The 12375-nt window shown below is 37.6% G+C and overlaps 1 protein-coding gene across 1 annotated transcript in view; it reads left to right on the top strand.

The window, feature by feature from the left end:
* Positions 1–12375, top strand: part of cacna1ia (calcium voltage-gated channel subunit alpha1 Ia) — a 284961-nt gene that overhangs the window by 123687 nt on the left and 148899 nt on the right. The window contains exon 4 of the mRNA XM_056451129.1: positions 6204–6301. Within this exon, the coding sequence (XP_056307104.1) occupies positions 6204–6301 (98 nt within the window). The remainder of the gene's footprint in view (positions 1–6203; positions 6302–12375) is intronic.

The following is a 12375-nucleotide window of genomic DNA, read 5'->3' on the forward strand; positions in this document are numbered from 1 at the left end:
TGCTGAATATTTTAATTAGCTTTTGTCTCTGCTCGCCGATGGGTTTGGATACAGAAGTCTGTATTTAACTTTACTGCAAATTTATTTTATTGTTTATTACTTTTTATTTTGTCATTTCATATGAATTAATTTATGCGTTTGTAATTCTGACTAAAATGTCAGCTAACTGTATTTGTAAAATGTGACATTCTAATGGTTAAGAAGATTCTAAACCTTTTTTTATTATAATTAAATTATGCCAATGTTTAACAAAAACATTTCAAAATCATAGGCATCGCGGTGGCGCAGTAGGTAGTGCTGTCGCCTTACAGCAAGAAGGTCGCTGGTTCGAGCCTCAGCTGGGTCAGTTTGCATGTTCTCCCCGCTCCGGTTTTCCCTACACTCCAAAAGACATGCAGTACAGGTGAATTGGGTAGGCTAAATTGTCAGTAGTTTATAAGTGTGTATGGATGTTTCCCAGAGATGGGTTGCAACTGGAAGGGCATCCGCTGCGTAAAACATATGCTGGATAAGTTGGCTGTGGTGACCCCAGATTAATAAAGGGACTAAGCCGAAAAGAAAATTAATGAATGAATTTCAAAATCATTATGTGATGTAACTGAATTTCTAAAATGATTATACTGACCACACTAATGTGATGCTAATGTAAAGAGAGTCTTTATGCTTTATTAATCTTTCACATTAGTGCATTATGACATGCGCTGCAAGTTAAAAAAAAAAATGTTCTTTTCTTTTGCATGTGCTTGAGATTGACTGATGTTGACTCTTCGTATTTATGAGCCCAAAGACTGAAACACAGAACCAATATCTGTTTTAAACACAATAGTAGCAACTGATCTTAACTTAATGTTTATAAAACTGTGATCTATACCAGGGGTGCCCAAACTTTTTCGTATTAAGGGCCAAAAACCAAATATCATTGAGAGCCGTGGGCCAAAGGTAAATATACCAAACTATATTACATTAAAGTTGCCATGGGTAATTATTTTTATTTTTTTCATAATATTTCAAAATATATGGAAATAAATAGAAATCTTTACTTTAAATCTTATTAACTAGTGCTAAACTTATTAACTAATATAACTAAGCAAAAACAATCACATTTACACTTCCCGGCCACTTTATTAGGTACACCTTACTACTACCGAGTTGGCCCCCCTTTGCCTTCAGAACTGCCTTAATCTTTCATGGCATAGATTCAACAAGGTACTGGAAATATTCCTCAGAGATTTTGGTCCATATTGACATGATAGCGTCATGCAGTTGCTGCTAATTTGTCAACTGCACATCCATGATGTGAATCTCCTGTTCTACCACATCCCAAAGGTGCTCTATTAAATTGAGTTCTGGTGACTGTGGAGGCCATTTGAGTAAAGTGAATTCATTGTCATGTTCAAGAAACCAGTGTGAGATGATTCATGCTTTATGACATGGTGTGTTATCCTGCTGGAAGTAGCCATCAGAAGACGGGTACACTGTGGTCATAAAGCGATGTACATGGTCAGCAACAATACTCAGGTAGGCTGTGGCTTGACACAATGCTCAATTCATAGTAATGGGCCAAGAACATATCCCCCACACCATTACACCACCACCACCTGAACCGTTGATACAAGGCAGAATGGATCCATGCTTTCATGTTGTTGATGCCAAATTCTGACCATACCATCCAAATGTTGCAGAAGAACTCAAGACTCATCAGACCAGGCAACGTTTTTCCAATATTCTATTGTCCAATTTTGGTGAGCCTTTGTGAATTGTAGCTTCCGTTTCCTGTTCTTAGCTGAGAGTGGCACCCGGTGTGGTCTTCTGCTGCTGTAACCCATCTGCTTCAAGGTTTGACGTGTTGTGCATTTAGAGATGCTCTTCTGCATACCTTGGTTGTAATGAGTGGTTATTTGAGTTACTGTTGTCTTTCTATCAGCTGGAACCAGCCTGGCCATTCTCCTCTGACATCTGGCATCAACAAGAAATTTGCACCCACAGAACTGCCGCTCACTGGATATTTTCGCTTTTATGGACTACTCTCTGTAAACCCTAGAGACGATTGTACGTTAAAATCCCAGGAGATCAATAGTTTCTGAAATAAACCAGCCCGTCTGGCACCAACAACCATGCCATGTTCAAAGTCATTTAAATCACCTTTCTTCCCCATTTTTATATGCGGTTTGAACTGCAGGAGATCGTCTTGACCATGTCTACATGCCTAAATGCATTGAGTTGCTACATTGAGATGTGGTTGGCTAATTAGAAATTTGCCTTAACGAGCAGTTGGACAGGTGAACCTAATCTAATAAAGTGGCCATTGAGTGCATAACACAGTGGAGTTCAATTCTGAATACACTATTCAAGCAGAATCTGTCTTTGACTTGATTTTCTCACCAAAGTCTTTGAATCGTCAGGTGACAGTATGTACATTTAAACAAAATCTGATTCATTTACACCATTTAATCGAAACTTTTAACAATAAAACAAACAAATAAGCAAAGGGTTACATTAAATTTGAATTGACAATCTCGAAACTATACCCATCATTCTCCCTCTCTTCTGGAGATGAGATGGCGGGTTACCATGGGCCAACTTTGGCCCGCAGGCCCTTTAGTTTGGGCATCTCTAATCTATACTGTAATTTTACTTTCTCTAATGTCAGTCATCTTAAAAACAACAATTTAAATTTACAACAATTTAAAAAAATGTGTAGTCTTTTGATATATTGTTGCATCATTTGTTAATAAATGAACAGTTTACCTAGTCCTGTTTGCTATTTTGCCCAAAATATAAGTTTTTTTTATATTATTTTATAATTTATTATATTATATTATGCTACATTATTCATTCATTCATTTACTTTTTGGCTTATTCCCACTTTATTAATCTGGGGTCGCCACAGTAGAATCAAGCGCCAACTTATCCAGCATATGTTTTATGCAGCAGATACCCTTCCAGCTGCAACCCATAACTGGGAAACATCCATACACACTCATTCAAATATATACATTACGGACAATTTAGCTCACCCAAGTCAACTATACCACATGTTTTTGGACTTGTGGGGGAATCGGGAGGATACCCACTCAAACATGGAGAGAACATGCAAACTCCACACAGAAACCCACAACTGTCCCAGCCGAGGCTCGAACTAGCAACCTTCTTGCTGTGAGGCGAACGTGCTACCCACTGCGCCACCGTGCATATATTATATTATATTATATTATATTATATTATATTATATCATATATCATATAATATCATATCATATTATATTATATTATATTATATTATATTTAGTACTAAAAGTATCCTGCTTTACATTCTGAATGAAAAATTGTCAAAGTTACTTATACACCAATGTTATTTAAGCTTTTCCATTCTTATTTTCTGTAGAACACAATAATCAGCATTGAAGAGGCATTTGCAGATTCCATATGGGCCCACTAACCGTTCTCGTTAAAGTAAACGCTCTTAAACGGTTTAATTGCGTGTATGTGGGCAGGGTTTTGGCAGCGGAGCGGCTCTGGAGAGCTGTGGAGTAGTTCTCGCTGTGCGGTTATGTAGACATGTTGAATGTGTGACTCCCCATGTGTGCGGCTGCTATGAGACGCTGTCATTACATTCTCAGTGGCCGGCGTGACTCATTCGTCCCGTTCTGTGACTCAGCTCTCAGCGCAGATGCTTCCCATTGAAAAACATCTCATGGCGACGGAGGTCAAGGGGAGGCTGACGAAATCGCTGACATCAAGGGAGGCGTTTCTGCTTTAAGATCACCCTCATTTGGGTTGAAGTAATGTGTGTGTGCGTGTGTCTGCTGTACTGCGCCGTCTAGATTTGTTCGCTGTGATGAACTGTGGAGATTAAAGGGGAGATCAGCAGCAGATAATGTCTGGTTCTGTCTGCTAAAAGAGAAACCCTCTGGCCTCTATTTTCAAACACACAGTCCCACAGGGCCGTTTGATGCAGAGAGCAGTCAGTAACTTTCTCAAACAGAGCCGCTCTTACAGAGACAAGAGAGATGGACCCCCACTGCTTCACTTCCTCACAACATACACTCGGTCAGATCAAGATGAACAGCGCCGGAGCTTTGGGTTGGGTTGCATTAGTATGGCCTGTGTGTGTGTGTGTGCGTGTGTGTCAGAGTGATGAATGGTAGTGTCTGTTTGTGGTGTGTAGGGCTGCTCACCTACAATGGATGTTACTTGGTCCTGAGGACAGAAGTGAGAGCAGGTTCTTTTATATTACTAATAACAAAACACAACACATGGGATGAGTTTGCTTGCTGGCGTAAATATACTACCATGCAAAAGTTTGGGTTCATATATTTATTATTTGAAAGAAGACTCTTATGACTTTCAGTCCAAGGCAGAATTTATTTGATGAAAAATACATTAGAACAGTGATATTGGGAAATATTATTAAAACAACAGTTTCTTATTATTATTTTAGTATATTTTAGAATGGTCTGTAACACAACCCCGATTTGAGACTATACATCAGTTGAAAACAGCTGTGCTGTTTAATATATTTATAGAATTTTTGCTAAGGAACATAATTTATGTATGTATTTATGTACAGTCGAAAGCAAAAAAATTTAGCCCTACTGTGAAATTTGACTTTTTTTTTTATATTTCCCAAATTATGTTTAACAGAGCAAGAAAAAGTTCACAGTAATATTTTTTTCGTTCTGGAGAAAGTCTCATTTCTTTTAGTTTGGCTGTGATGAAAACAGTTTTTGATATTTTTAAAAAGAATTTATAGGGTCAATATTGTTACCTCCCTTAAAGGGCCATGAAACCCCCCTCTTTCGGTTCAAGTCTACCTCAGAATTTTTTTCAAAAAAGTGCTCCAAGATGGGCATGGAGCGCTGCAAGCAGAGGGCCAGCAGAACAGGGGGAAAAGAAGGGAGTGAACAACTGTTGTCTGTTGGCTCTCAAAATGAGACAAACTGTGAGACCCATGATTTTATAGTTTGCAAAGTTAAAATGCAAAGAAATAAACAGTTAGCAATTTAATGACCTGCTACATTTGTTATTCGTAATTTTATATACACAACCACAATTTGTTATATAATAATAAAGATAATCATGTTTATATAAACACTATCAACTTCTCTCCTCCCTAATCCCCGGGTCTGAATGCAGACACTCAGAAAACTCAGCTATGAATAATAATGAGAAACCGACATGTCATCACTCCACTAGCGGATGAGCGCTACGTCACCAATTTTGTTCCCACCCCAAAATTATTTTAAACCTGGAAGATGAAATTAGCTGACAAAAGCTCAAAATTATTCAGTTTTCCCCACAATTAAAGCTGATCGGTGCTAACATTGTCTTAACTGATGCTTAACACACACAAATCTGTTAAAATATTTTTTTTGAAAAAGCACTCAAGGGTTTCTTTAACCTTTAAGATTGTTTTTTCTTTGTTAGGCCACAGAACAAACCACTGTTGTCTAATGACTTAACTATTCTGTTTAAATTGTTAAATGGCATTTGTGAAATGTTTGAAAAACTATTTAAATTTCACAGGAGGGCTAATGATTTATCTTCAACTGTGTATATGGATGGATGAATGGATGGACAGACGGATAGATAGATAGATAGATAGATAGATAGATAGATAGATAGATAGATAGATAGATAGATAGATAGATAGATAGATAGATGGATGGATGGATGGATGGATGGATGGATGGATGGATGGATGGATGGATGGATGGATGGATGGATGGATGGATGGATGGATGGATGGATGCATGGATGGATGGATGGATGGATAGACAGACAGACAGACAGACAGACAGACAGACAGACAGACAGATAGATAGATAGATAGATAGATAGATAGATAGATAGATAGATAGATAGATAGATAGATAGATAGATATTTATCAGGTCAATTTTTTTCAAATGTTTTAGTAGAAGATGTGGCTTGCATAAGAATAAACTGCTACAAGTGTGCAGATCTACTTATTCCAGGCTCAGAAAGGGTCATCTTTCTCATTTTCACCGTCTTTGTCTTGTCATGGACTTGAGAACATGTGCACTCAGTCTTGACTCGAGCTCACCCCTGCTCTGGTCTCAGGTTTTATAATGAGCTGACCTCAACTACGGTACAGCACTGACAGAAACAACACTTTTTTGTTTGTTTGTCCACATCCATTAAGTGTGACACTAATTTTCAGTGTGTTTGTTTCTCCTTCCCAGGATGGTGGAATACTCCCTTGATCTCCAGAACATCAACTTCTCCGCCATCAGAACAGTGCGTGTGCTTAGACCTCTCAAAGCCATCAACAGAGTACCTAGTGAGTACACACACACACACACTGTACACTTTCCCTAAAAGCTGTCATCTGCAAACCACAGGTGCTGCACATGCTTTGTTTCATGGAATTTTCTGTTTATTTTAATGCCAAGCTTCAAAATCACCCGCATGTGTCCCCAACCCCTGCTTCGTCATTGGGTTTAGCGTACAGGTCTTCCAGAGCAGCAAAGCTGGAATGAATCAAAGAGGATTTTAGAGCTCTTACTTCTCTGCCACCACCATTAGCAGAGCCAGATTAATCCCTCCTGTAATTGGTTAGAAAAACAGTTCTCCTTGAACAAACGCCATCATTCATATTGTTCTGTCTCACGTTCAGACCCCTTCCCCCCAAGAAACGTGGCCTTCCTTTGTGTTTCCGTAAGAAGGGCAGGATTTATCAATATTTCAGTGCCCATGGCCATGGTGTAACACATGAAATATGAATGCTAACTGAATTAGCTCGCATTTGATTTCGCAGCTCGGAAGTCTTGATGAAGAGAGGGCGAGTGTTCCAGGGGAGGGTTTCAGGAAGTGTTTGTGGAATGTAGGTCTTTGTGTGTTAACGTATTTGTATGTCAGGGGAAAAAATAGATTTCAAAGATGCATACGCGCTGTTATGCTCTCTAGCTCATGCATGTAGGCATACGGAATCAAATTAACATCCACTTAGCTGTGCTTGTTGCATGGCGAATTGTGGCAAGGTTTTATGCAAAGCTTTGTAAAGGGATGGTTCATTAACATTGAACATTTGATCATCGTTAACATATTTTATTTTTGAGCTGGAATGTGTTCAGTTGAAGTCAGAATTATTAGTCCCCCTTTTAATTTTGTTTCCTTTTTAAATATTTCCCAAATTATGTTTAACAGAGCAAGGAAATTTTTACAGTATGTCTGATAATATTTTTTTCTTCTGGAGAAAGTCTTATTTGTTTAATTTCAAATAGCATAAAAGCAGTTTTACATTTTTTAAAAATCCATTTTAAGGTCAAAATTATTAGCCCCTTTAAGCAAATTTTTTTTTGATAGTCTACAGAACAACCCATCGTTAAACAATAACTTGCCTAATTACCCTAATCTGCCTAGTTAACCTAATTAACCTAGTAAAGCCTTTAAATGTCACTTTAAGCTGTATAGAAGTGTCTTGAAAAATATCAATATTATTTACTGTCATTAAGGCAAAGATAAAAGAAATCAGTTATTAGAGATGAGTTATTAAAACCATTGTGTTTAGAAATGTGTTAAAAAAAAAAATCTTCTCTCCGTTAAGAAATATGGGGAAAAAAAATAAACGGGCTAATAATTCTGACTTCAAGTGTAGATCAATATGTGTACTGGAAAACTGGAGAGATCACTAAGGCTATAACAATACATTCACGATTCAATATGTTTCTAAATAATGAACCCAAAATGTTATATTATCTCAAAATTGAATGCAAAAAAATTGTTAGATTAATATTAGCATTACTATTGTTATTTCTTAAACATATGTCAATAAAAACAGTTCAGACATGACCACTTTGACTAGTTAGGATGCTTTTATTGACACATTTATATTTGGAGGAATGGTTCCCAATGGGGGTTCTTGCTTCATTGGTTATTAGCACATACAAAAGTTCTGCTTTAACCATAAACTAGGCAAAAGCAGGAGGTAAGGACTAAATTGGGGTGTTTTATAAAGTATTAGTGATAGAGTCGAGGATGGCTTTGCTGTATCTTGCTGTGTAGAATGCCTGTCCTTGTGCCATGTGGTCTGTAATGCTACAACTTGAGGGCTTGGTTGTCTACAATGAGAGGAGACGACAGCCAGAAGGTGCACAGGTATATTTGAACTTCTAAAACGGGTGGGGAATGTCCGGTGTCCGGGCCATATGTGGCCCACTAAACAATTTGACCGGCCCATCAGTCAATTTATAATAACCCCTCAGAAAAGGAAAAATAATAAATGTCTTTAAATGTCTTTGACAAAAAGTGACAGTAAATAAATAAATATAAATATTCTTTAAAATGATATACATAAAATAAAAAATATCATATCATAGATTCATTCATTCATTCATTCATTTTCTTTCAGCTTAGTATAATCAGTACTCTCTTTAATAATTAGTGGTCTCCACAGCGGAATGAACCGCCAACTTATCCAGCATGTTTTACGCAGCGGATGCCCTTCCAGCTGCAACCCATCACTGGGAAACATCCATACACACTCATTCACACACATACACTGCAGACAATTCAGCTTATCCAATTCACCTATAGCGCATGTCTTTGGGCTTATGGGGGAAAAAGGAGCACCCGGAGGAAACCCATGCAAACATGGGAGAACATATAAAATACACACAGAAACGCCGATTGACCCAGCCAAGGCTTGAACCAGCGAACTTCTCGCTGTGAGATGACAGTGCGCAACCACGCTGCCCAATATTGTAGATACTATACAATAATACTGTATAAAATACATACATCTCTAAGTCAGAGTAACAGTCGACGTGAACGCGCAATATGCACGTAACGTTTGCACCTTTGAGGTTCTCATCACTGATAATCATGGCGACAGGCAAGAAAAGAAGATGCAGAATGTCGTGGTTTTCAAGAAAAATGGACAAATGATTATTTTTGTGTTGAAGTTAAAGGCAAGCCGGTGTGCCGATGAAAGTGATGCAGTGATGAAAAAAGCCAATCTCGAGTGTCATTACAACTCAAAGCATGCTAAACTCAATGAGCTGCAAGGACAAATGCGCTTGGATAGAGTAAACACTCTTTGGCAGAGTTTGGGTGCCCAACAAGCAGCTTTCACAAAACCGCATTCTGACAGAAAGAATGTTATTCGTACAAGTTTTGCTGTAAGTGAGCTAATAGCTAAAAAACTCAAGAGCTCATTCAGAAGAAGAGTTCGCAAAAGAGTGTCTTGTGGCCGTTGCGGAGCTACTCACACCAGATAAAGTAAAACTTTTCCAGAGTGTAAGCTTATCTTGTAGAACTGTCGCAGATCGAATAACTGATATGGCACTTAATGACATTGGAAAAAATTCCAGTTTTTCTCTCTGGCCTGCGATGAAACAATGAACATAACGAATACAGCCCAACTAGCCATCTGTGTGCAATGCTGAGATTTGTTTGAGCAAGTTGTTTGGCAATGAACAAATTTGGATTACCATTTAAAGTTAAGTGGCCTTGCCACAGAGAAGCAATTCCAACCATCGCATTAGAGAGGTTAGTGATATATACAGTACAGTATGTTCAATAAATTTAGTGTTACCCCTAAATGATGTTACAAAAATGTAAATGACCCTTGATAGAAAAAAGTTCTAAAAGAAAGAGAGGCAGGGGTTGCACGCAGTTTTAGCGAGCTAACCTACAGTAAATTGTATGCGACATATATATATATATATATATATATATATATATATATATATACGTACCTGGTATAATAGAAGATCTTATAGAAGTGGTTGGAGCAGATAGTCAGCTGATGGCAGCACTATGCCTACATGGCCTGGCTGAACTATTGCTGTGCTTGATTGATAATTTTAAGGCCTACTATTAGTTAAAAAAATTTTTTTTCCTGAAAAGACTTTAAAAGGTCCTCATTGCACAGGACAGTGATGACATCAGAATATAACAATTCATAATTCTTAATCCGTATTATTAATTATGCTAGACATATTTACTTGCCCTCAAATAGCCCATTTTCACTTGTAAAATCAGACATCTGTCATTATAAGATTCCCCCTTGCGTTATATTCAGCGTAGGATAGAGTAGTTGACGTTCTGTAAGTGTTTATTCTCACGCAGAACATTTACACTGTGAGTACAGGCATTCATTCTACAGAAAAATAGCGGCCTCAACTCCCTGTGTTTGCTATGAACGAATAAACCATCTAAAGTGCGATGTGGTCATTTAAATAATGCAAACGCATTCACTTTGCAGAGTGCCACAAACATATGTATGGACACCATAAATCAGAGTTCAACGTTAAGGATTTTTTTCTACTGGTTCAGATTTTTACTTGCCTTGCCAAAATGTTCACTGGCCTCAACAAAAAAAGAAGTGAATAGCTATTTCTTAGCCATTTCTGTCAAATGCCAAATGTAATTGTATACATACACTTTTTATTCATCACCAAATATAAATTAGAGAGGCAGGACTTTTCCATATATAGCCCCATTTCAATTGTCAAGTTTTGTAAAAATGTATCTGTTGAATTTATCAATCTGTAAATAATTAAATTATAGAGAGAAATAACAGATGAACCAGTGTTGTGCCAAGAAATGCACACCTGCTGTAAATTGCAACCCCTCTAAAATGTGCATGTATTAACAACTAATGTCAGTGACTGAGGTGAATTCAATGAATGGAACCCTTACCTTACAGATGATAAATATGTAAATAAATACATATATTTAATTTAAATACAACGCTGATTAGATTAATTAAATTGAATTGCTTAATGTATGATTTAGTTGAAAACTTTGTTTGTTTAAAATCCACCAAAATGCCTAATTTTAGAAACCGGCTCATTGCATCAGTCTGTACTACAGTCAGTATTTGTATTTTCTATTTATTTGTAAACCTAGTTTTAAATCGCATTTCACTTTTTGTTCTTGCTTGATTCATCAAAATAATAATCATACTAGCCTACAGTTTAATCAGTTATAGCCTTTGTTTTTTCCCAACACCAGGACTGCAGTCAGATCATGATGCAGATCAATGTTGATTCTTTCAACATTGATCTTTCTTTCAAGGTGTCAGTGCAGAAATGAACAAAACAATAGGCCTAATACAACATTTTATAAGATTAAAATATGGAAAAATTATCAGATCTTAACTTCGGTCAATTTTCCTAATAGATAAACCGCTCTCGGTGATATTTCAGCATGCTTTCACTTTCGTATTATACATATAACGCACATTTGCCGGTAGAAATGACATCCCGCTGTATAATAATTCTCTCTTCATATAGCTGTATATATATATGGCTATTGCACAATCATAATAGACTGTGATATAGCCTGGTTCGGTAGTTTGTTGGATCGTATTGTTTTCTCACTACAATAAATCCGCTCTATCAAGCAGACACCAACTCATTCAGGCAATCTCGGACTAATTGTTTTGGCGGGGACCAGAGCGTGATTGCGGGATTCACATATGCCAGACGAACCGTGCTTACTGGGCAAATGAGACCGGTTCCGATCCAATCGGGCCAGTAACCATCCTGTACACTGTCCCGAGTGTCGTGCACACTGGCCCCGGGCCAGCGGGCAGTCCTTATAAATGCTACCTGCACAGCTCCTGATGATGCATGGAGGTCTTATGAACTGAACAATTGCTGTGGGCAAGAAACTGAATGTTTTTTACAACTTTCATATGTACAATCCACCATCAGCCTAGCCAAGCAGTCTGAGCAAGTCACTTGCATATCATCGTATAATGACGTATTCAGTGGCACAACCTCTCTCTCTCTCTCTCTCTCTCTCTCTCTCTCTCTCTCTCTCTCTCTCTCTCTCTCTCTCTCTCTCTCTCTCTCTCTCTCTCTCTCTCTCTCTCTCTCTCTCTCTCTCTCTCTCTCTGTGGTAAACAAATTCAAGTGTGTCAGCTGAAGAGATTTTTTTATCCATGAATATGTCTTCATGCAACACAACATAAAGAAGATAGTGTATTTTTTGGTGAATAATGCTTTATAAATATAGTAAGCTGACTTTTGGATTAAACAAGATCAATATCACAAATCATAGCATCAGTAAATACACAATTTCATGTTCTCTCAAACTACAATGTATCATTACATCCCTAGAAATCACCATATTAATTTGTTGAAAACAGCAGTGCAGACATTCTGAATATTTAATGTATTCCTGAAAAACCCGGGAATCTTAGCAAACTATAAAAAATCCATTGCCAAGAAACATCTCAAGCACCCTCAATATTCTCATCGGGTAACAGTGAATGGCATCCCACTTGGAAACTAAGCTGTTTTTTACAATGACCTTGAATGACCAGACTTTAATTCATCCTTTTCTCTCCTGTTGTGATTTTATCTATCTTTGTGATTGCCTTCATTTCTCTGTGAGCGGTCT

Source organism: Danio aesculapii, chromosome 3, assembly GCF_903798145.1.
Source record: "Danio aesculapii chromosome 3, fDanAes4.1, whole genome shotgun sequence".
NCBI lineage: Eukaryota > Metazoa > Chordata > Actinopteri > Cypriniformes > Danionidae > Danio > Danio aesculapii.